Genomic DNA, 26,872 nt, shown 5'->3' with positions numbered 1-26,872 from the left:
CGCATGCACCAACCAACCATATTCTTCGAGCTCTTGGACAAGTCATATAAGCAGTGCCCTGGCTATGACATTAAAATTGTCTTAGGAGATTTTAATGCCAAGCTAGGAAGAGAAGACATCTTTGGTGTCATAATCGGGAGATACAGCCTGCACGACACTACCTCCGACAACGGATTCAGGCTGGTCGATTTCGCTGCGGAGCGAGACGTTCTGGTAGCTAGTACGCAGTTCACGCATCTTAATATCCACAAGGAGACATGGAAATCTCCTGATCAATCAACCGTCAACCAGATTGACTACATTGCGATCGACGCACGACACTTCTCCAGTATCCAGGATATCCGAACATTCCGAGAGGCCAACATTGACTCGGACCACTACCTCTTTGTAGCCAAGGTACGGCTACGGATATCCCGATCCAAGCCAAAACAAGGAAGTACTGTGAGATGATTGACGTTAGACGGCTACAATCGCAAGAGACTGCCATATCCTTTTCCGATCGAGTTTTTAATAACCTCTTAAGGAGCCCTATACTTCCTGCATTAAGCATTGAAAACCAGTGGCAACGTTGCCTTGCAGCCATCAGAGATGCCGCCGCTGAAGTGCTAGGTTTCACACGGCCACCACAGCGAAACCCCTGGATTGACGACGAATGCCCGCAAGCGCACGTAGCGAAACAAGAGGCATACAAAACGGCGCTGCACAAAAGGATTAGAGCTGCTCGCGAGCTCTACGAGCAGAAGAGGAGAGAGGAACACCGGCTTCTCAGATGGAAAAAAAGAGAGCATGAGAAGCGCGCGATCGAGGAGATAGAGGGATGTCACAAAAGGAATGAGTTTCGTAAATTTTACCAAAAGGTAAAAAAAACCTCCCAAGGGTACCAGCCACGAACCGAAGCCTGTAAAGACGATCAAGGGAATATCGTAGTAGAACCACAGTCAATGCTGATAATATGGAAAGATCACTTCTCCAATTTATATAACGGCGATGACGAACCGAATTCCGCTGTAAGGGAGATAGAACCACTCAACCTCGGTGACGCAGATCAACAATTCCGCCTACCCGACCTTGACGAAGTGAAGATAGCTATATCTAAACTTAAGTCAAACAAAGCTGCTGGAGCTGACGGCATCGCTGCCGAACTATTCAAAGCAGCAGGCGATGACTTGGTACGGAGCATGCATTGCGACGGAAGCGAAGAAGATGGGTTTAGTGGTCAATGAGGGCAAGACCAAGTATATGCTGTCATCAAAAAAGGACACTGAACTACGACGTCTTGGACAAAACGTCACCATGGACAGCTATAACTTTAAGGTAGTTAAGGACTTTGTCTACCTAGGCACTGCTATTAATGCAGACAACGACACCATCTATAAGACACTCATCATCCCGGTTCTCATTTATGGCGCTGAGGCCTGGACCCTGTCAAAGAAAGATGAGAGCGTCTTAGGATGCTTCGAGAGAAAAATTCTTCAGGTGATTTTTGGTCCCGTACGCATAGATGGAGAATGGAGGAGAAGATATAACGACTAGGTCATGTAGAGCGGATGGACATCAGCTCTCCAGCCCGGAAGGTCTTCGAATTCAATCCCGAGGGACGGCGCAGTAGAGGAAGACCGCGACTCAGGTGGCGCACCCAGGTGGGAGAGGACCTCAACCAACTTGGCGTGCGAAACTGGAGACAGCTAGCTAGGGACCGAGCTGGCTGGAGACGCTTGTTGGTTGAGGCCCAGGTCCGCCCCGGACTGTAGCGCCACCTTAAGTAATTAAGTTACTTATATGGGTATTTCATTCTCGTAAAAAAATATATTACATTTTCGAGATACCGAACTTTGGAAAAAAAATAATGTTTTTTTTTAATCCCAACAGAAAACAATGATATTTTTGACCATCAAATATTATAATTATTCATTAGGTCCTGAAAAAACTTAAAAACAAAATAATGGTAAACTTTTGGATCACTACAAAAATATCGTTTGCTTTTTGGAAGATGCCAAATTAAGAATAAATATTTCAGATAAATTTAATAAAAATCTATCGGTTCATTTTTGTGCACATTTGAATTTACGATTTTTGACCAAAAACTTTGTATGGGGACAACTTTAATTTTTAGACTGAACAAAATTAAAAAAAAACGCCTACGACTTAAAACCTGAACTTTCAAGTTTATCTCAATCCACCCAATTGCTGGGCTGTAGGGGCGAGGAGAGATAAACAGACAGATGGACGGAGTTGGGGGATCCACTTTTTTTAAAGTAATTGTGTGTTATTATTATTGGCACTACCAAAATAGAAAAGTCCAAAAATGTGGAAGTTATTATAATGGGTCCGATTTCTCGAATTGAAAATTTTGACATTTCTCGCTGTTTCAAGGTCCCTAGAGTCGAAAAAAAAGATTTTTAGAAAGATGTCGGTGCACGTGCACGTACGTCTGTACGTCCGTACTATCGCTACGTTTTTTCCTCGCCCATACCTCAAGAACCAGAAGAGATATCGACTTCAAATAAATTTTGTTATACAGATAATAATGCAGAAATATGCAGAAAGGGCTCTCAAGAAAATTTTGTGTAGGTGGCTTTTCTACCTTTTTAAAAACAAGGTGAAAATTTAAGTTAACCCTTTACATCTCACGAAAAAATGAAGCTAGAGACTTGAATTGGATTTCATATTATATATTGTAACGTGATACCAAACCAATATATTTTTGGAATAAAACCAATTAACGTATTTTTTTTATAAATCGAAAAAAACTGAAAAAAAGTCTGTCCCCTCGAAAATTTTACGAATACAATATTATTTCATCTCCAAAACAATTTTGTGCAACGAAAAATAATGTTTTTAACATCTGGTAAAATTTTGAGAAAAATTAAATTGAAATTTTGAAAAAAATAAAAACTTACAAAAAAACATTACTCAAAGTTGGTAAAAATTGATTTTTTCTTTTTAAAACTTTGAGATTTTGGCTTTAAACTACTTTTATCTTTTAGAAAATATTGTTTTCAATATTCAGTAAAATTTTGAGAAAAATCTAATTGAATGTTTTTTTTACAAAAAATAAAAAAACTAAAAAACAGTATTAAAAATTTGTAAAAATTTACTTCCGACTCAAAAAGCTTTTCAAAAATTAAAAATACTGCTACTAAAATTGGTAGAAATTTGTTTTGACTAAAAATGTATTTAACAAAACTAGATTTTTAAACAAAACTATTTCTTTATATGAAAAATATTGTTTGCAATTTTAAATTTTTTAAAAATAATTCAACTGACAACTTTTTTAACAAAACACGACAACTACAAAATTTTAAGCAAGACAAATAGAGACTGTTTTTAATAATTAAGTGAACAAATTTATTTTAACCGTACCAAATCTCTTGACACTAGGAATATGTCCATATTTGATGTAAATAACAAAAATATTAATACTCTTATAAATTTAAACACAGTAAGAACGAGTATTAAGTAAAGTTGGGGAATTATTTTCTTTAAGCTTATAAAATAAAAGTGTTATCGTTCGAACCTTGTTAAGAGTTTGGCTATGTAGTTTCTACTTTTGTGCTTCAAAAATATATTTCTTAAAAAAAATCTTAATGCAATTAAAATTTTACGTAGCCCAAGAATTAGGTTTAGATTTAAATTCAATAAACAAAATCTTTGTCTAATTTTTTTATAAACAACCAATGATTTTTTTTTTATTGCAAACCCATATTTAACACAAACCGATGTATGAAACGTATAACCAGTATTTAGGTTTTATTAACTTTCTAACATTTAAACTAAAATAGTTAACTTGTCATCATTGTGGTCACTCAACTCACCTTTCGCACATTGACATTCTTCGACAAATTGATGGTTCTCTCCCGCCACCGCCACCGCCGCCGCCGCCAGCGCTACTGCAACCACCATCTTTTCCACCATCTATCGAATTGTAAACATTCTGTTTTGGTTCAAAGCAATAACTGCAACTGCAGAATGTACATTGTGATCCATACATCGATGAGTATCCATCTAAGTATGTCTCGTCATCATCATCGTCATCATGTGAACTTGTACCATCAAAATAGCTTCTCGGAGCTCCTGAATCCTCGGATGTCGAACAACGCCCACTAACACGTGACCTTTGACAAAATGCAATGAGAATTTCTATAAGATATTATGAGTATATGGTTTTGAGATCAAAGATCTCGGGAATGAAAGAAAAGGGGGCGGAGAAAGTATAATGAAAACTATAATAGTAAAATACCTTTTACTGCGCGTATCAACCGTGTCAATGACCACATTCCACGTGCGATGAATCAAATATAGCAGGAATAAAACACGGGAACTTTCTCCACCTCCTCCACCAGCGCCTCCACCGCCACCTGATTGATTGCCGTTGCCGTTTGATTTGTTTACACCTTGATGCTCCTGATGACGATGTAAGTTACTATTATGGCCGTATGATCGTCCATTTGATATAGAATTACCCATGACAGTGATCGATGGTTTTTTGTGCCGAACGTCTTCTTCCTTCTACACCTTCATGCTGTAAAAAGAGATAAATGATGGTCAAAGGTCACCAACAAATAATAAGAAGAAAAGTTTTTGAGAGTGAGAGTAGAGGTTCAATGATGGATGAAGTGAGGAAATATCAAGTTTGGCAACATCACGACTTTTGTATTCTAATTCGGTCTTAGTCTATGTCTTCTTTTTTCACTTGATTTTAATTTAAGGTAATTATTCAAAGTGATATATGTGTGATCTATTTTTTTCCAGTTTCTTACCTATCCCACGATTAAAAGCTAAGTTCAGTGTTAAGTTTTTCTTAAACCCGCAGCAAAACAATTTATTGATCTTAAATCTAACCTAAAATCGATTAAACGTGAGAAAGAATTAGAAATAAATCTTATCGAGTACTAGAATTCGCTCCTTACTAACGTCGCGTTTGTACTTATATAACATCACCTCTACTTTATAAATATTTAGGCCAACAGCAACAAAGACTGGCAGTAGATAGGTAACTACATTGCAAGTTTGAAGTTCAATTTCTCATTCTTTCTCCACTGAAATTGTCGACAACTTTATATAAATGGTTCAGTTCGTGATGGTTGCCAATTTGTCGTTTCTCCGTATTTTATTTCTTTCTTTTTTAGTCTTTTGATCAAAACCCTCAGCACGTTTTTGACCCACCTTTCTTGCAGCAGTTTCAAGAATAAGTTATAGTACCAATAAGTTAAGCTGATGATGATGGCTTATTCGACATTAATTTAGTGCATATTTATGCGGGTATATCTTAAAAATAAGCGTTTAACCCAAAGTGTTTAACGTTTAACCCTTTGCGATTGGATTTTCCTCCCGAAAGATGAAAGAAGAAGAAAATAATAAAATGCAATTTCACCATCTCAGATATCAAACTGTTTTGATTGATCACTGATGGAGGTGGCGGCGCAGATTGTTACCGCTGCTGTTGCTGCTGCTGTTATGGCTGATGCTGATCAGATTATTAAGGTATGTATGTACATTGTGTAGACACAACTTATTACAAGTTTTATGGATAACTCCATTGACCACGCAGCAGTGTAGATATGGTGTATGTTGCAATTGTTTTTGTTGTTGCATATGCACATTATTGCTACAGGTAGTCCGCGATATCTATAGCGAAGCTTATTTATATTCTATCTTATTAAATGGTTACCTTTGGGATCAGGTATAGTCGTTTGTTGATAGAATGGTATGGTCTTCCTGCTAGGTAAGGTAGGCAACTGTATAGGTATAGTGATGGCAAATAGCCAGTTAGTAATATGGTGAGAGATGATGATGGTGAATGCTTCGGATGGTAAATAGGTCAATTAACTTGATATGCAATTCAATCGCGTAAGAGTATAGTCCGATAGAGGGCTTGATTTATTTTTGTTACTAAAAAGATTATAGACAATGATGCCATAATAATTGAGTTGTTGGATTTCTTATAAACGATTTATAATATATTACCACAAAAATTGATGAGTGTTTAAAAAAGTATAAAAATCCTTGTACCATGGACAAACAATTGTTTAGTTTAGTAAGCCATATGAATGTGGAATTAAATAAAATGCACGACTGGATCGCACGAACTTGCTGCTGTATGCAAAGAGTCTGTTTAAAAAAGTACTTTTATGAGATTTAAAAATATACCTGTAAAATAAGTTTGGCATCAAAGATATAAATGCCATTTGAATTGTCAAAAAAACCGCACGATCTTTGTATATAATACCTTTATAAATAGGTACAATGTGTATGCGTTGAAAAAGTGATTTTAATAGAAAATACATATACTCTCTCTGGCCAGTTTCTTTAACTTGTAGGTACTAAGTATTTATTTTTTTATATAGGCGAAGGCCAGTAAATCATGTGTGAAACAACCTTATTCGTAAAGAATACTATTTTTAAATCATATAGGTATACAAAGTTACCAAGATAATACTTCTTGATAGACTCTTTAAAATAGATTGTTGATTAAATATATCATATAAATGTGTACCAAATGCATTAATTTGGATGAAAGATAGGAATGTAATTACAATTTTGTCAAAATAATGCGCTCTTTCGGCCTCATGCACACTAAAAATAATTTAAAAAATAATATTTTAAGATTCAAAATTTTACCTGAAAAATAAGTTTGTCTTTAAAAATTTAAATGCCATTTTATAAATCAAAAAACCGTCGATTTTTTAAATTTTTATTTTGAAAATCGTTGGAGCGGTTTTTTTTTAAATTAATTTTTTATATATAACATTTTCCAATTTTGTTCTAAAAATATTTTTGGAATGCAGTTGTTTAGTGATTGTAAATATACATCTTACGTTTGTATTTCGTAAAAAATTGTTGACCAGTTTTTGAGATATAGAGTTTTGAAAAATAAAAATTCAATATTTTTTAAAAAATCCAAACAATTAAAAATTGCATTATTGTTAATCAAATATTGTTAAAGCAATAAAGGAGCTTATTCAGAAAAAAAATTTATTAAAATCAGTTCATAAGTTGCTGAGAAAATTAAAAAACAAAATAACGGTTCTATGAGCGGTACCTTTCCTGAGCAATACAAAAATATGGTTTTCTTATAAAAAAGTTAAAAAATAAAATTTTAGAGAAAATTTAAAAAAATCTATCGGTTTGTTTTTGAGAAAATTCGAGTTTTCGGTTTTTGACCAAAAAAATTGTATGGGGGCCACTGTTAGTTTTGATCTTAAAAAAAAAAAATGAAAAAAACGCCTAACGCGAATCTGCTCAAAACCTTAACTTCCAAGTTTGAACTCAATCGACCCAATGGTTTAGGCTGTAGGAGCGTGGACAGACAGACAAAACCGACCGGACGGAATCGCGGGACCCACTTTTTTCGACTTCTCTACCATCGTAATATCATGTTTGATTAAAATCTCGAGTTCGAAATTTTGCACGAATGCAAAACTTGCCATATAGTTCCTATATGTCGCAAGTAAAAAGGTATTGCAAACCTATTGAAGAATTGTAATTGTTAGAATTTGTGTAATAAATAAAACTTGGTAAAAATTAACTTTCCACTCAAGTAACAGTACGAACATTTGATGATGTTCCGTTCTCGATGTCACGTGAGCAATGGAAGGTATTGACTTAAAATTAATTTCATTCATCCCATTTTATTTGTTTATATAAGAAAAAAAAACTTTTAAGAAATGCTGCTAAAATTGGTAAAAACTGGTTAACGACTAAAAAATCTTGACAACTAAAATAGATTTTGAAATCAAACTATTTCATCATATGCAAAACATTGTTATTAATTAAAAAAAAAATTAGAATAATTCCATTGACAACTTTTTTTTACAAAACACGAAAACCTAAAAACCTTTTAAGCAAGACACATCAACAGAAAGGATGGGAAGTTATCAGTGTGGGTCGCATCCCATCCTCTTTTTCAATTTTTGATTTACCAATTAACTTGTAATTTTATGTAATTTTAATGCAAAATGTTTGAAATTTGATTTTTCTTAAATACTCACTATCAAAAATGCTTTCACATTGAGTACATTTTAATAACCATTTTTATACAAATAGCGAACATTTAATTAAATCAGCAGATTGTAAACTGTGATTTGATTTTGTATGAATTGAAAAGTAGCAAGTAGGTTTTTTTTGGAGCTTGGAGTTTTTGGGAAATGTTAAACATAATCACTTAAAGCCTTTAAAAATTCAAAGTTATCTCGTTTTAAAAAAGCACATATGAATGAAAAAAAAAACATGAAACCTGAAAAAAGTTGTTTAGGACTTCTACCTTAGAATGTGTTACAAAGGACTTTACGAGCCGGTTCCTTTTCCTTCATGCTAGCAACTTAAAAGTTATGTAAATGTGCTACATTCTAGATTAATACTTGTTGCAGATCTTCAGAAACGTAATCAGCCACTTTGAGGACCATCCAAACAAACAAGTTTAACAACTCCTCGTCTACAACGAAGACATCCTTTGCGAGAAGACCAAAATTCAACATTACAGAGGATAAAACCCAGACATATTTCTGATTGTAAACCTGATACTTCAGTTATTTTAATAATACAAACAAAAATGTCATATGTTAAAAATATAGGTGATGATGATAGATGATTTAGATAGATAATTTTATTTATTAACATTCGTTTGTATATGTACATTGTTAACAAAAATAATTTAGTAAAATCGTTAAGGCTTGGCTATGTCGTCTGTCGATTGACTTCTGTTTGAAAATTAACAACGTTTATCCAATAGAAGTTTTTTTGTTTAAATTAGCATTTAGAATATAAATTAAATAAATTACTATTTTAAAAGGATTCATTTATAATTTGATTGCGGTAAAACATTGCAGTTCGAAAATAATCAAATAATTGACTGTGGGCGACTATTTCTTCTGCTTCACATTGATGCCGAGCAAATTTCTGCGTATTTCACAAAAAATTGGACACTTTCCTATGAAATGCATTACATCTTCCCTTACTCTTAAGGGGGCCGGTTTTAGCTATCATTAAAATTTGAAACAGGAGAAATCGTTTATAGAAAACAATAAATGTATGTCATTAAATGTTGTTTTCTTTCAATTATAACATCAAGCTTCGCGCCGCAGACAATTTGTTTACTGTTATGCTTTCATCTGTAAAATTTTTAATGATGTGATCGGTTCAGTTAGAAATTGGAACTTCAATAGTTAAACGAAACTAAAAACAAACATTTTACTGATGGATTTTACTGATAGCTATAACCTGCCCTTAGTACAAAGGCTGGATTAGATAGGCAGATCCCCTCGATGTGGTATATACGTTAGAGTTATCATTTCTCCTCTCATTTTGCAAATTCTCGATATGAGCTCGTGTTTGTTCTCGTTTCGAAAGTATTTACATTCGCATAAATTGTGATTTAGAAGGTTGTACGAAGATCTATGCACCGTGGATGTAGCTTCATTAGTAGCGTTGGCTGTCAGTTTTTCATCTAAATTTACAATAAAATTCCTGAGGTCGTCATCGCAGCATTTCATTAATTTTAATTAAATATTCGAAAGTCCGTTCTACAGTAGGGAGCATGGCATATTCAAAACTTTTGTGATATGATCAAAATGACATATTAATTTTAATGAAGAGCGGTGATAGTCCTGTCTCAATTGAGATCATATATAGTTTGGGGTGATTTTGGGTAAACGAGAGCATCGTTTAATGAAGAACCTCTGTTCTCGACCATTTCAAACTTCTCCCCTTCCCATATCTGTGGTGCATACATCATAATAGATTCCACCACTGCGACAAAGACTTTATATTAATTTAACACTATGTGATATTGACTGGTTTGAGAAGCATTTCTTCCATGTTGTGGATATTGCACTTCTAGATTTAATCAACTTTTCTTTGAGGTGTGTTTCGATATTAAGATTGCTGGTTATAGTAAAACCTGGATATTTATAGGCTTTAACAATCTCGATTGGTTCTCTATCTTAATGCCATTTCTCATTCCTGGCTGTATTACCAGAACCATTCCGGAATATCATCACCTTGGATTTGCCCAAAATGACTTTCAGATTCCATAACCGATAATAAACATTTAGTCAGTTAACCATCAACTGTAGGGTTTCGGGCGAGTAACAGTAACAGTATGACGTCTGCAAAAAGCATTTCAATTCCAATAGGAAAAAAAAATCAGGTCCTCTATGGCATAATTCCATACCGCTGCCTTATTTTCGTCATAGATGCTTTCTAGTACCTGCCCAAATTTGTATGACATCCCATTATACATAAAGCTTCTGTTTTTTGATCATTAGAGGTTGCAGCTATGCTATGCAGTACAAAAATATTGTCCATAGTCGAGTAGCCACTTCTAAAACCTGACTGAAATTCCCCAAGCAAGTTACTATCATGAATCCAACGGGTCAATCGGTTATTTAATAATGTTGCGAATATCTTGTACGTGGCGTTGACAAAGGATATCCCACGGTGTATGGGAAAAATTAAGGAATTTTTAAACTGTTCTGGATTGTATTGTATCCTATATTGTATTGAAAGCCGATGGTAAATTTAAAGTTAGCCTTGCTGTTCCATATTTAAAGAATTCCAGTGGTATACTATCAGGTCCTGAAGCTCTTCCGTCCTTCAATTTCACTAATACGGATTTACCTTCATCAAGAGTTATGATACTATCAAAAATATCATTCGAGTACGAAGGCTCAGCGTATTGGATAGGAAGCGTAAGAGTCTCTGGGTTCAAAAGTAACAGGAAGTTATTATGCAATACATCGATTTTTGTTTTGCTCTATTTAATTGGTTAATCGAAATCCAGAATTCCTTGGAATCCTTGCAGTTTCTAAGTTTAAGAGCCTCGGTTTTATAAAACTTTTTGTTTTCCTTGCATACGTCTTTGAATTCTGCGTTTGCTACTAAATACATTTTTTTGAAGTAATGGAGCTAAATTTTCTAAAAGCTTTTAACCATCCGAATGACTTTTTGCGCGCTAAGAAAAATATAGAATTGTATTGCAAAAAAAGAAGAACTAATTGAATTAAATTAACATGATTTAATTTAATTATAAGTTAATTTTAGTTTTAGGGCAATTTTTATACAACAAATTAAAAAATTAAAACACACTTAATCTTACAAACAAAATAATCACTATCATGTGGACAAGGTTATTTAGCCACTTGAGTATAGAACATAGTATGTAGTTGAAACGGTTTCTGAAACGATTTTTAAAATATTGCATTCCTAAAATACTGATTGAAACATTTAAAAATGTTTATTTTCATACATTTCAGTAATATTTTTAGTTTTTAAGGTCAATAAACTAATTTTTAAGAAAACTGGAGACAAAAAAATTGATCAGATTAAAGATTGGTACAAATTTCAGAATTATTTGGATTGTGGCCCCTTTAAAGTTCTGATAATACAGAAATGAGGTAGAGTAAAACTTTTCGAAACATTCAAATATTAGTGACATGTCTCATTCTAGTACAAGCCCTTGTTTTTGGTATACATATAAATGTCAAATACGTTTTTGGATTAGAAAAATAATCTCATCCAATTAAATTTCAAAATAAATGTCAAAAATACACATTACATCTGAGCAAACCCAATTACTTAATTTGAATGTGCCTAAAGTCAAAATAACTTTGTAATGCATGATACACAGTTAATACATATATGTTAACAGGTTGGTTGTAACGAATTGTTTCTTCCTTTTAAGTTTTCATTCATAACCTTTCTTGCTGATTCAAGTTATTGATTGTTACTATAAGAAGCTTGATTAAACTATTTCACCTACTGTTATATAGGATGAGATGTTTCTTTTTGACAAAATACAAAGTAAAAAACTAGTACTATCGACATAAATGGCCAAGTTTCATTTCTAACTGCGTACTGTCTCTTTTAAGTTCTTGTGTCCATAAGCAACACGAGTTAGACTTCAAGAATCTCTTCAAAACGTCCGTATCACTATTAAGTCCATTACCTCTTCTTATTAATCATCACATATCACCAATTTGGCACCATATCTTAATAAACGTAGACACACATCCATCGCTCTGGAACTAAGTCCCAACAAACTTTGATGGATGTATCTGGAACGGAAACAGACAGCCTGCAATAAAACAAATACTCATCATACCTAACCCACCAACTCCTATCCAACTTTCATTCACGCCGCATGTGTTTTCAAAACACGTCCAAGTCACCATATGAATTCGCTCAAGCCAGCATCACCATCTCCATCTCTAGCACACATCAAATGAAGTCTTCTTGATCATCTTTCATCTCTGGCCAGACCAGACCAGACATGTAGCAATGTCACTCCTAACCATCAGACACATAAACCTTTTGCACAAACAACAACTTAGTGGGTCAAATCGTTCTTCAAGTTTCGAGATACTTTTTTTTTGCAATAAAATCCATAACTCCGCATTCGATCGTAGATCTTTTCCAGGCCGGCTGACTCCACTTTGCTCAAACTCACCGACGCCAACTTCTTGTTGTTTATGTTCTTGGCGTTCTCTTTCGCAAGCTCGAGGTGTACAATGTCGAGGTCGTTACGACACACAAAAGCCGGTTAGCTGTGCGACTTAATCTGGGACTCTCTCATTAGAGTCAACCATCATCGCTACTGATAACACTCTTTCCATCCACGCACCAGCATCATCCATCGTGGTGGAGGAAGAGGAGGAACCATTTGGTTCTAAACGTCGTCGTCCATCGTCCACTGCGTCCGTCCACGTCTCGATGTATATTAATTGACCTGATTCTTTTGATTCACCCAGAACTACTTGACTTTCATTTCTTATAGTTGCTGTTTGCGGAGGTGATCTCTGCTGATGATGGCTCTGGCTTTGGATTTCAAGACATCCAGAGTTGGAATTGTGTCGAACTATCGATTTGTGTTCATTTATGTGATGTTTTTGGTTTCAATTTCTTTGGTGAAGGTTTAGTTTTTATTTCGTGTGTGGGTCAGTTAGGTGGATCGAAGCTCGCATCAAAGATTAAGATGTTAATTTTATGTCTTTAGATCGTAATTAGGCCGCTGTCGTAATTTGAATCTTTTCTTTCCTTATAGACGTTTGAGAGAAAAGAACCAATGATTGCGATAATAATACCTGAACAGCAAGATAATTCTCTGATGGCGCTATTGGGGCGTTTAATTATACAACACTGATGTGATGGAAGCGAGGAAGATCAGTTGGGTGTATGTCGAGTTATTATTGAGGCAAGCAAAAACTTGTTCCCATGGTCCTTTGAATAGCCATATTATTTTTATGGCCTATTGGAGAGTGAATTGATCGAATGGACTGTGACATGAATCCCGCAAATGTGAACCACTCAATTTGCCCCCGCTTGATTTTCCATTCGAAAAAGAAAATAGATTGTATGTTGATTAATTGAGATTAGAATGTTTGATGAGATGAAAAATATGCTCTTGCCAATCCAACATCTGGAACAAGAAAGTGGAAACTCTCAATGTTAAAAGCCTGTTCGGGATCAGGTTTATGAGTCCAGAAAATATTCATAAGAAAAGTGTTATAACAATCTACTTTTCTTAAATGCGGTAGATATAGTGGGAACGTCATATAAATAAGCTTGCTTATCTTTGTACGTAGACTTTATGTAGGCTCTTATGTGTCCTTAATTGATTTTATATCTCAACATGTTGCAAAATGAATTTGTGAACATAAAATTGACTTATAGACACACGATTAATGATAATTATTAATATTTTTTTCTTGCAAATGTGGGGAAAATAAATTCCTGTGAGATTTTTGACAGAATTATGAAAAATAAAAGTTATGAACGAACGCACGAACGTGCAGTGTTTGGTAAATACGTGTATGTAATCAGTTGGGGATGATAAGAACAGGTTAATAAGTTGATAGATTCCTTTTTTTTTTAAATTATACTTTTAAGTCTCATAATATATGAGTTTAGGTAGAATTAGATTAAAAGAAGATCTAATACAAAAAAGAGGATAGTTGCCACCCACACTGATAACTTCCCATCCCGTCTGCCGATTTGTCTTGTATTTTTAGCGTTATTGTTCCCGAGATATTATGGGTTAACCAACATTTTCACCTTTTTTTTTAAATTGCTATGGTAAAAAAACTAACCTCACAATTTGTTTGATAGCCCTTTCTGCATTTTTCTGCAATATTATCTGTATAACAAAATTTATTTAAAGTTGATATCTTTACTGGTTCTTGAGCTATGGATGAGGAAAAAAAAGGTAGGGAACGTACCGCGACGCATGGACGTACGAACTTACGTACACACGCATGTTGTCACAGACATCTTTTTAAAATCTTTTATTTCAACTCTAGAGACCTTGAAACGTCGAGAAATGTCAAAATTTTCAACTTGACAATTCGGACCCATTACAATAACTTCTGTTTTTTGAAAACGTCCAACGCGAATCTACTTAAAGCCTTAACTTCCAAGTTTTAACTCATTTCACCTAATGGTTAAGGTTTTTGGAGTGACGACAGACAAAACTAGCATAAATAGTTCCTATAAGTCGCAAGTAAAAAGGTCGATTTCATTTTCTAAGAAAATTACCTTATGTTGAAAACAATGTTTTATTGAAATAGTTTTAGCTGTTAATACCTTAAATTTTCCTCCAGATATTCGATTCGAAAATTAGTTTTTACCAATTTTGTTTAGTATTAAAAAAAAGTTGGTTAAGTAAAGTGAGACTGCAATGCCATTTTTTTTTCAACAACTATGTTTATAAGACAAAACATTCTTTTATTCGCAACAAAAATACCAACAACAGTTTTAATTAAATCAATTAAGTCATTTTTAGTCATTTTTAGTGATTTAATGTATGTTAATATTTTAAACACAAACTGAGTTTAAAAGTGAATTTCATAAACCCACTTTTTGAGAAATTTCAATTGATTAATTTAAATTTATTAACAACAACTGACACCAATATATTAAGATGAGAGAAGATAGGACTTAAATTAGCTAAAAATGTTAAGTGAAATGAAACTTAATAGCTAAGCATCGCATAAAACTAATTCCTCACAACTTTCGCCTTTCCTTTGGTGTTTATATTTGTATTGTTTAAATTGCGATAAATTTGCCAAAAGTTAATAATAGACACGTTCTTAATAGCATAGGGAGGGAATAGCGACCATCAATCGTCAGCTGATCAACATTTATAATTGGTATAAATCTGTTGGTGACACACTTGCTCCAGTTTTTGATTTAATTTAAGAATAAATTGAAATTATGAGAGAAACGAAATTTTTGTTTTCACAAAAATTATAAATTCATAAGATACTAAAAAATTAACTTCACGACCCATTTTTGTTGTTAAAAAAATGCATGGATTGCTCTTAAGTATTCGCTGTTATAAATGTTTTTAAAAAACAGGCTGGGATGAGACCCACACTGATAACTTCCTATCCCGTCTGTCGATTTGTCTTGCTTAAAAATGGTGTTCGTGTTTTGTTAAAAAAGTTGTCAGTTGAATTATTCTTAGAAATTACCAACAATATTTTGTATGTAATGAAATAGTTTGATTTCGAAATCTATTTTTGCTAACAAGATATTTAGTCGAAATCCAATTTTTAAGCATTTTACTAGGATTTCTCAAAAAAATTATTTCTTATATATACAAATTGGATGAATGAAATTAATTTTAGAGATATTAAGAACCGTCAATTTTTACCAAATTTGCGTACTATTTTTTGTAGATTTTAATTTTTTATGAAAAAAACGGAGTGTTGGATTTTTATACAAACATTTTTGAATTTCGAAAACAATATTTTCTGTGAGATAAAATTAGTTTAAAGCCAATATCTCAAATTTTTGAAAAGGTATTTGAGTCGAAACTCAATTTTTACAAACTTTTGGTAATTTTTTTTGCAGGTATTATTTTTTTGTAAGAAAATTGTCAATTCGATAAAATAATTTTTGGTCGGAAGATTTTGGAATTCACAACCATTTTTTTTATTTATAAAAAACAATTAGTTTAATTTTTTTATAAAAATATATAAGTTTAATATCACGTCATAATATATGTCAAACAATTTAATTTAACTCGCTAAGGTTATTGATTCGTGAGATATTTTGGGTAAACCAACATTGTTACCTCTTTTTTAAATTGCTGTGGTAACAAAACCACCCACTCGATTTCTTTGAGAGCCATTTCTGAATCTTTTTGCATTACTAAAAGTACGGAGTATGACCGTACGCAAATACAGACGCACGGATGAGCTGCTTTCAATAATTTTTGTCTGCTCAATCTCTTATATACTGTCTTAATAATATTTGAAGATTCAAAGTTTTACTTTACTTACTTTTTTAAAAAAAATATTAATTTTCCAGTCTTGCACTTCATTTTTATTTGTGTAAATGGCTAATTTATGAGTTATAAACTCAAACTCAAAATATTGACTGGAGTGAGCCGATTGGGCGAAAAGAATGAGTGTCTTTATAACCCCTGTGAGGCGGGAAGTGTATTTTTTTAGAAAAGTGAATTGACATACAAAATCCAAGATTGGAAATTGACGAAAACTTCAACATTAATGTGGTATAACTTTTCTTAAAGATAAAAATCCATTCTAGCAATAACTTTTTCATAGTATCAGAAAAATATTATTTTAAATCTTGAAATTAAGAACTTTTGTCGGTAATTGATTAAATACTAACAAGCCAAATCTAAAAATTTATAAAAGTTTTTGATAAATTTGGAAACGAATACTTTTAATACATGTATATAGGTTTACTATTTTTAGTCAAGAAGTCTTTTCTCTTGACTTTTCCTTAAATCTGGTGGATTTAATTTTTTTCTAGGTGTTTATGGCTTCGTATCCAGGTTTTTTACCCCGAGGTCGAGACGCAATATTGCAAAAAATCGTCAAAACCGCGAATAAAGTTTAGTTTTCTAAATTATTTCCGAATTTTAAGCCTATTTTTTCCCTCATAAATAATATTCGAAACCAATCCCGTTTCTATATGTCCAATACTTTTAACAAAACAACCCAATTGCTTCAAGAAAGGTTTTTGACGTGATGCTTTTTTGTGCGTCAGTGCAATTTTGAAAAAAATCTACTTACTGTTTTTTTATAATTAAAACAATGACACGAACGAAAAAATATTTTTTGACATCTCATTATATTTTAGAAAAATATAGATGTGAGAGAAAAATAATAATAAAAAAAATGCACTCGAATTACTTAAAAAGGGTTTTAAAAGTGGCTTCTTATTATTGACCTTATAAAACGAAATCGATTTTATGATTTTAGAAAAATAAAAAAAAAATCCAATTGACAAAATTGGTAAAAACTAATTTTTGACTCAACTTGAAATTTATTTTTTCCTTACAAAACATGCAATGTAATTTTCTTACAAAACTCAAACCAGGATTTTGTTGTAGGAAATAAATAATAACCTTAAATTTCGTTTTTGATTATAATATCTCGGAAAAAACTTATAAATTTAAAATTAGTTATAAATATCGAATTGGCAGCTTTTGTTTACTACAAAAGTAGAAAATTATTTTAGATTCAAGTAACGGGTTATCCATTTTGCAGTTTTAAAATTATAGAGCTGAAATCCGACATTTGTCAAACTAAGTTGTTAAACCAATTTTTTTTTAGCTGAAAGTCTGACAGTTACAAACATGGATCGCTTAACTATCGCACAACGAATACAAATTGTTTAAACCTACTACAAAAATGGTGATTCTGCCACAGCCACATATCGTACTTTAAGAGGAGATTATGGTTTACATAATCCTCCAACTGCACAAGCAATTGGCAAAATTGAGAAGAAATTTGACGAAACTGGATTGGTTATTGGTTACAAATATCGTATCACTGAAAATATCGCTGCTGTGAGTGAAAGTGTTGCCGAAGACCAGAATGTGTCGATTCCTTGTCGTTCGCACGAATTAGGACTGTCTTAAGGCACATTGTTGCGTATTTTGCATTTGGATGTACACCTACATCCGTATCACACAACAACTGAAGCCAGGTGACCACGTGGCAGATACGTCGAATTGGTGCTTGGACAACTGGCGGTGGACGGGGATTTTTCGAACAAAATTTTGTTCAGCATTGAAGCACATTTCTCGTTCGATGGGTATGTTAACAAAAACAATTATCGTATTTGGTGTTCTGAGAAGCCTCAATTAATTGAAGAGAGGCCATTTCATTAAAAAAAAGAGGCTGGGATGCGACCCACACTGATAACTTCCCAACCCGTCTGTCGATTTGTCTTGCTTAAAAGTTTGTCTATATGTACTTGTATCAATTTTTACCAAATTTGCGTACTACTTTTTGTAGATTTTTTCATGAAAAAAAGAACTTTTGGATTTTTATATAAAAATCATTGAATATTGAAAACAATATTTTCTGTAAAATAAATAAGTTTGAATCCAATATCTAAAATTTTTGAAAAGATATTTGAGTCGAAAATCAATTTTTACCAACTTTTGTTAATTTTTTTTAGGTTTTTAATTTTTTGTACAAAAACTATCAATTCGATTTTTTTCAAAATTTTACTGAATGTTAACAACAATATTTTTTGAAAGATAAAAGTAGATATAAGACAATATCTACAATTTTTGAGAAGATATTTGAGTCGAAAATCAATTTTTACCAACTTTTATTAATTTTTTTCGGTTTTTAATTTTTTGTAAAAAAAACTGTCTATTCGATTTTATTCAAAATTTTATTGAATGTTGACAACAATATTTTTTGAAAGATAAAAGTAAATTAAAGCCAATATCTCAAAGTTTTGAAAAGATATTTGAGTCGATATTCAATTTTTACCAACTTTTGTTATTTTATTTTCGGTTTTTAATTTTTTGTAAAAAAACTATCAATTCGTTTTTTTTCAAAATCTTACTGCACGTTGAAAACAATAGTTTTTGAAAGATTAAAGTGAATCGAAGCTAATATTTCAAAGTTTTGAAAAGATATTTGAGTCGAAAATTAATTTTTACCAACTTTTATTATTTTTTTTTAGGTTTTTATTTTTTGTAAAAAAAACTGTCAATTCGATTTTTTTCAAAATTTTATTGAATATTGTTTTCAATATTTGTTATAAGATAAAATAAGTTTTAAGCCTAAATTTTAAGTTTTTGAAAAGATATTTGAATCAATATTCAATTTTTACCAACTTTGAGTAATGTTTTTTTTAGATTTTTTATTTTTTTATAAAAAAAACTGTCAATTCGATTTTTCTCAAAATTTTATCAGATTTCAAAAACATTGTTCTCCGTTGCTCAAAATTGTTTTGGAGATGAAATTATATTTTAGTCGTTAAATTTTGGAGGTGACAATTATTTTTTTTTCAGTTTTTTTGATTTATAAAAAATACTGTTAGATATATTTTTTTCAAAAAATATGTATGTTTGGTATCACGTTACAATATATTATATAAAATTTAATTTAAGTCTCTAACGTTTTTGGTTCGTAAGATATTTAGGGTTAACCAAAATTTTCACCTTTTTTTTAAACTGCTATAGTAAAAAAAACACCCACGCAATTTTCTTGAGAGCCCTTTCTGCATCTTTGTGCCTTATTATCTGTATAACAACATTTATTTGGAGTCGATATCTCTTCTGGTTCTTGAGCTATGGACAACGAAAAAAACGTCGCGAACGTACGGACGTACTATTTTGTGGGGCTACACAATAGAAAGTGTTTATGCAGATACCCCAATAACTCTCAAACACTTAAAAACCAAAATTCGTCAAGTTATGGCTGAGATACCGCCCAATATGTGTTAAAAAGTGCTCGAAAATCGCCTCAAAAGAATCGATGCTTGCAACAATTCCCGTGGTGGTCATTTAAAAGATGTAGTGCTTCAAACATAATGTCAAAGTTAAAACTTAAGAATACAAAGAAATATCATGACAAAAATATTTTATATGTATTTTATTTACGTTAACTTTTAAAACCACAAAATGGATAAATCTGTATTCAAAGTATCAATTTTGTGAATTTTACTTTAAGTAAAATATTGAGACAAGATTAAGATGCTAAAGTCTTAAAAAATATAAACAAATTTTAGTATTAGCTTAGTTTCTTACAAATACTGTGTTAAACTTTTACTAAATACTGCGCAATTGTTTTAAACACAAAAGGCAGCTTTATTCTTAATAAATACACCACCAAAAATGTTCAATCAAAACCCTATATAAATATAAGAGTGCAGAACAATTTACTATTTTTAATTTTTTAAAGGCATGAGTCAAACTAAAGTTTGTAATTGAAAGAATTTAAATTTTTAGATAAAACCTGTGTGTTCAAAGAAATCATTGTTTCAACCAAAAATTGATTTAATTTTTTAACTTAACATCTGTTTGCCATGTACCGTTAACATACATTTTTATAATTGAAGAAAAAAAGAATTCTCGATCTTGCCAGGAGTCGAACCTGGAATCTTCTGATCCGTAGTCAGACGCGTTATCCATTGCGCCACAAGACCGTTGAAAAATGATAGTGCATTAGTAAATATAAGCTTTGTAGCTTTTACTTATCTCATTTTACAAGGTCGAATATTTGATTTTAACACGAAACATGTGACGAAGTAAAATTGAAGGAAATCAAAATCATTTCCTCAAAATTTAAATTGGAATAAAGCAGAAATTTGTATCTATATGTACCTACCTACCTAAACGTAACTACTTATTAATATTTAAGTCATCATTTATAACTTCAAACCATAAACCGTATGTTTACATGGAAACATCACGCAAAATCACGATGCGAAAAAGTAGGTATACACTACACATCAGACATCACAGAAACAGACCAACTGCACTTTTTCCCACTCGACTGAGTAAATTTACACACCATATAATTTGACGGCCAGCAGGCTATGTAGTCGAGGAGTGATGGTGTTTCTATTTGGCGTTTGGCCATCGCCTCCGGAGCTTCGGAATATCGACGTTATAAACCTTTTAACTATGCTTCTATGACTCTGCCTTTGCCTCAGCTTCAAGAATGTTGCTATGGTTGGGAAGAGTATATTGTTTGCCATTCCCATTCTTAGCCAAGTTATAAGGCAAGGTATAGCCTTCCTGAATGGCCATATGGTGAATCGTGGCCGGCTATAGCTACGACGAAGATGATTTCTTGGACTGCGTTAGTTTATGGTATAGTGTTGGGAAATATAATAAACTTAACTCTATACTTGAGTGCACTCAATTAGCAACTTAACAAGCTTATAAAACGGATAAATAATAATCAAAGTGATGGCAACAAAATCTCTGGAAATGATATTTTCATAATATTTTGATAAAATGTTTAATTGACTGAGTATGAAAAATTTGACACATATTTCTGTGTCAAGTGCATATACCTACGAGTAGTAACATCTCTTTGACACAAAAATGTGTGACTAAAATTATACTTTCTCGTATTCTTTCATTGACGAAGTGGGTTTTCAAGAAGAGTTTCGGAGTGGTACGTGTGAAATGTGAGCAAACACTTCAATTCCATCCAACTTACGAGTTCATATACTAAGTGACACAAAAGAACACAGCATAGGAATGAAAGATGATGTTCGAAGGCAAAGTGCGAAAACATGGCCATACATAACATTATACTCGTCATGATTTTGTCTTGATGAAGAAGAAAACTAATTTTATTTATTGAAGTCAAACACGCTAACATAATAATAATCAGACTTGCATGATTAACTGTGTGGAATTATTATTTTATATGTTTAATATTTGCACTTGTGTTAACGGACTTAGCGCCATTAAAGCAATGAAACATTATATTAACACTCTTATTTTAAATAATTCAAATTATACTATTTTGACTTCTGGGTCAACTTAAGATTGTCTGATGATGCTTTACAAGGAAAGATTAAATCAGAATGTTGGAATACAGTGAATCAGCGTTAAGCAAACTCAAGAATTATGCTACCAAATACCCTTGCAATGTGCACCCTATACATTTTATTTAGGTCTTCTAATTGTTAATTGCATATATTTTAACTTATATTTGTTTGTTTGCTTGTTTGTTTGAACGCGCTTATCGCAGGAACTACTGGTTTGATTTGTAAAATTCTTCCATTGAGTTCTAATAAGGGTATGGACTATAAAATATTTAGTCAAGAACCAATAAAAAATGGTGAACATTGCGGAAACCGTTAAAGTTTTGCTAAAATAATGCATGAAAGAATTGTTCCCCTTCAATACTTGTAAATAAAAATGCGTATGTCTATCTATAAAAGTTGGATCAATATAACCTTTTTAATGCTAACCAAAGTTGTTCTTAAAGAAAGCGCAGCTAGTGTTCTAACATTTTTCCAACTTATTAAAAGGTATAAAAAGAGAATTTATTATGTTTCAAAAATTATTTATAAGAGCTTATTATAATATGTCTAAAGGGAAGTAATACAAAATTATAAGATCCTGTACAGGAGTTATTTTGTTTTAAATAACAACGAGCAAAACCGTAAATAAAAAGTAGAACCCAGCTTTGATGCATTCAAAAAACCTAGATATTTTTTTTATTTATCTGATTTTGGTGTTATTTAATTGCTTGTTTCAAGGCGAAGTGAGCAAGTGACGAAATTTTATATAATAGGAAGTGATGGAATATAATACGTAAGAAGACCAAGTGGCAAGAGATGTCAGTCACGTTATTGTTTAAATACTCTAAGGCATGGCGGTGGGAATGTAATAGTGTGGATTTGTTTTTTTGCTGCTGGTTTAGACCCATTGCATCGCTTAAATGAAATAATATCCCAATATGTGTTCAAAAATTATTTTAGAGGACGTAATACAAAGGCAGAATAAAGTACATCTGGTAACTTTATTTAATAATGTTTTTGAGGAGAATCTTCCGATAGATGAATTCAGGAATGCTGTAATATTCCCGATACACAAAACAGGATCCTTGTTGGATGCAGCGAACTATCGAGTAATCTCTTTTCTAAATGCAACATATAAGATCTTCACAACAATGTTACAGAAACGACTTACAAGAAGGATTACAACGCAAAATGTGGTAAACGAGTGTCAAGCTGGTTTTGTCAAGCTTGGGGATGTTAAAAGTTTCACACAGTGGATAAACTATTAACTTACTACGTGAAAAGAGTATTTCGTCTCTATTCGTCAAAACCCTTAAACTGCAAGACGACTATTTACTGAAAGTTTTCAAGATGACTGATTCCCGACTGGTCAAGAAAGCAGCTCTTAAAGCAGCACAAAATCAAAATAGCTGGTACAGGGAATGGAATTGCCTCGCCGAGGAATGTAACGTGGAGTTCAGTTTAAACGTTGGAAGCATATCAAGTTGCAAGGATATCTTATATGATGTCATTGCGAAAGTAGATGAAAAATGTAGAGAAAATTATGTAGCTGAAGCTTTCGAGTCCTTATTCAGAACTATTTATAGAAAGCTGAACCACAACCTTGCTTAAAGAAAGTACTTCAGTGATGCGAATAGTGTGAACGAGATTTCAACAATGCGGTTAGACTCCGATGCGAACTTATAAGCCTGAATTTCATACCACATAGACCCGAATTACCATTGGAGTGCAGTATGTGCAATCTCAGAGAAAGAGAGGACGCTATTCATTTCGTTGGAAAAAGCCCTACTTTAAAGGCAACAAGAAGGAGCATTTTTGGAAGTGACTTCTTATCGGATGAACAAGTTGTTGCCTTGCTGGATGAGATGAATGTCGGCAATTTGTACAAATGTTGCAAAATCGCGTTAAGTTATAGATCTAGAATTATGAACGAAGATTTCTGATTTATCAGCAATATTCCACTTAAATTAATTCTTACTTTTTAAAATTAAAGTCTTAAAATTATCTTCTTTATTATTTGTATAATTTATGCTAATGGTCAATCTGGCAGACGGCAAATGCCATGTCATAATTATTTTTTTTGTATATATGTATGTAAAAACATGATTTGTAAAATGTATTTATAATATTCTAATAAAAAATTTAATCTAATCTAATCATAGGCAGAATTAGAAATGCTATTGCGTTGGGTCTTTCAGCAGGACAACGCACGTGACACAGTCACCACACTTGAACTCAATTGATAATCTTTGGGACGGAAACGGAAAATTAATCGTGAATATGTTAATAGTTTGGACGATTTTTCCAAAGTATACAAACGGCTTGAAACATTATTCCATCAAATATCATTCAAAATGTAGTTGAATCCATGACGAGGATAAGATTTTAATATTTTTAAGAAAATCTTTAAGTTAATTTCTAGTTGAAAAAACACTCTACCGAATTAAATCATTTTATTAAATAATAGTAACTTTTGTGAGGGCTATGGGAATTTTGTTAATACCTCAAACTCAATCATTCTTCTTTATTCAAAATTATTCCAAAACTAAATACAAGAACAATGGGTGGATAACACGCCCCTAAATTTAAATTTAAAAGAGGCTGTGATGTAACCCACACTGATAATTTCCCATAGTTTGTGTTTTGTTAAAAAAGTTATCAGTAAAATTATTCTAAAAAAAATTTAATAACCAACAATATTTTTCTTATGGTGAAACGGTTTGATTTCAAAATCTATTTTTGCTATCGAGGTTTTCAGTCGTTTACCAATTTTTATCTATTGACCAATGTTAGGATAAAAACAGCAACGATTGTTGTAAAATTTCTTTGAAAAACAGTTACCGTATCCACATTATTTAATTTTCTTCAAATAATGCGAAGTGTCACTTTTTCTAAGGAAATGCTCAATTAAGCCAATGGTAGTGAGCTAATTGAATTGCTCTACCATGCAACCTTGGTTGAGCTTCTTTTTCTTATACCTTGGAAAAAATGTGTTGCATAACAATTAAACCATTTAAAAAAAATGAGTGTGTTATCATTATTAGACCGAAAATATAAAGACCAATTGTTAAAAATCAAATTTATTAAAATCCTTAGATCCCATAAAATGTTTGACTATTTATTTTAATTAAAAATATGCTCTTAAAATGTCCGAAACCTTAAAGCGCGCTTCAAACATTTCATAAAAAAAGATAACACCATATACATATAAGTATATACAATATACATAACATGAACATTTATATAATGCATATGCATCCATATTTCTTCCATTTTTCGTATTAGTTTCTAAGACCATTTTTTAATTCTTTTCGCACTCTCTCTCAAGAACAAATATGAAGGCATGCTTAGTTTTCTCTTGTATTTAAATCTTCAATGCAATTTAAATAAATTTCAAGTTAGTTTTAAGCTATAACCACCTACCGTGAATATGCCATAGTTTTATTCTCCATAAAAGCAATAATAAACCAATTGTACACTGAGGCGTATACGCACTTTTAATTATTTTGTTGAATTTGCGATTTTTCTACATTGATGTAGATTACATGTTAAAGCAGAACAGCACCTGTCTGACCAACCACTCGTTAAATGATGTTCAAGAGGTATTATGTTTGATTATTAAAAATAATAGTGCAAAACTGATTACAAGACTCTAAACTTTGACTAACTATCGTTGCGTATTTGATTGCGAAAGTTAAAGTTATTGAATTTTAGACTCATTTAATTTATTCTAATTTCACAACATCCCAGTATTAATGTAATAACTATACAAATGTTTGTCACTGTAATAAAATGCAACTTAACTTTTATTTAACAGTGGGAAGGATTATTTAACTCAGGAAAAAAATCGTGATGGATAATTTGTTGTGTGTCTCCCAAAAACGGCATTACTATGATCTTTATTGAATTCGACCGGTGAGAAGTCTAAAAGCTTGTCCTTCACATCGTTTAACTTAAAATAGAAAATAAAAACTCTAAGCTAAAACAAAAAAGAGGATATGGCAGGCTTTGTCCTGAACTTAAACCGATCTTATATTACGTGCAGTATTCCCACTGTATGGCGCATCTGGAGAATGTGATCCAGTTGGCTCCTTGTTTGTGTTTATGTTTTATCGATGGAAAAACAAGTAAACCACAAGCCAAAAGCCAAAAGCACTTGCAACACAGGTTATGCATTATAAGAAACTAATGTTCCGTCATCTCAAACTCCGCTCTCCATCCCATTTTCAGATAGACCGAATGGATATTCACACAATCTTTCAAATCTATATGGCTGTAAAGGCTTTAAACCAGTTCCAAATTTATAAAAAGAAATACAAAAACAAATTATTACATATTTTTATTGGTGTTTTGATGCAGTTTTGTAGTTGAAATATGCAGCAGGAAAGGATAGAAAGTTTTTCTAACAATAATTGGGCTTTGGCAATTAAATCAGCTGGAAAGAAAATTGCCACCTCGAACTCTTATACACGACGAGGAGGACGGCGACGATAGCGAGAAGTTATTTCAAAAACAACACTTGTGGCTTCATCTGATGGTGAACCACAAAATACCACCTCTAAGACTGACAATGCCGATACTGAAGCCGGGGCCGATGTCGATATATGTAATCAGAGTAATTGCAATTGATATTATTTCGCGTTTGTTTCGATCAGCCGATCAATGACTCCCAGTCCCGCAGTTCGTATATAGTTCCGATTTGAATCCAAACATGGCCGTCACAGTTGGCTTAAATGGCGGTTATGATGATTGAGAAATGAGTATTAATGTGCTGGCTTCCAGAGATGGTGCAAGTGGATACATAAAAGAAATTAATATGGTTCGATCTCAGAGTATAAGATATAGAAGTGTCTAGTTACCAGTTTGATGACTTCCAGGCTATTTGGCAACACACATCAGCAACACCACAGGCTTATAGCCTAAATCCGGACTCGCTGTGGAATGCGGTATACGCGAGACAAAAGCTATAGAATTTCGAATAAAAAGGCGCAACGTTCTGGGGCAATAATTCATCTAAGATGGTGAGTCTAACTGATTTATCGGCGTAGTCGTCTATGGTTGTGCATCCTAGTATATACTCTTGCCTATAATAAATGTTGCTATCGAGGTG

General features: G+C 32.5%; 1 protein-coding gene and 1 non-coding gene across 3 annotated transcripts in view; both read right to left on the bottom strand.

The window, feature by feature from the left end:
* LOC129940499 (uncharacterized) overlaps positions 1 to 26,872 on the bottom strand; it is a 108,983-nt gene that overhangs the window by 74,431 nt on the left and 7,680 nt on the right. Inside the window, exons 2-3 of one of the 2 annotated variants that reach the window (XM_056048853.1) lie at positions 4,241 to 4,522; positions 3,816 to 4,115 (exon numbers count right to left, since the gene is read on the bottom strand). In XM_056048853.1, coding sequence (XP_055904828.1) covers positions 3,816 to 4,115; positions 4,241 to 4,467 — 527 coding nt within the window. In that variant the 5' untranslated portion in view covers positions 4,468 to 4,522. Of the gene's footprint in view, positions 1 to 3,815; positions 4,141 to 4,240; positions 4,523 to 26,872 lie in introns of those variants that run through there. The other variant, XM_056048854.1, reaches the window with a different exon arrangement.
* Positions 20,349 to 20,421, bottom strand: Trnar-acg (transfer RNA arginine (anticodon ACG)). Its single transcript has one exon. It is a non-coding gene; the product is annotated as a tRNA-Arg (tRNA).

The sequence above is a fragment of the Eupeodes corollae genome, chromosome 1 (assembly GCF_945859685.1).
Source record: "Eupeodes corollae chromosome 1, idEupCoro1.1, whole genome shotgun sequence".
Classification (NCBI taxonomy): domain Eukaryota; kingdom Metazoa; phylum Arthropoda; class Insecta; order Diptera; family Syrphidae; genus Eupeodes; species Eupeodes corollae.
The sequence above is the reverse complement of the archived record's forward strand: the minus strand, read 5'-3'. Positions and strand labels throughout refer to the sequence as shown.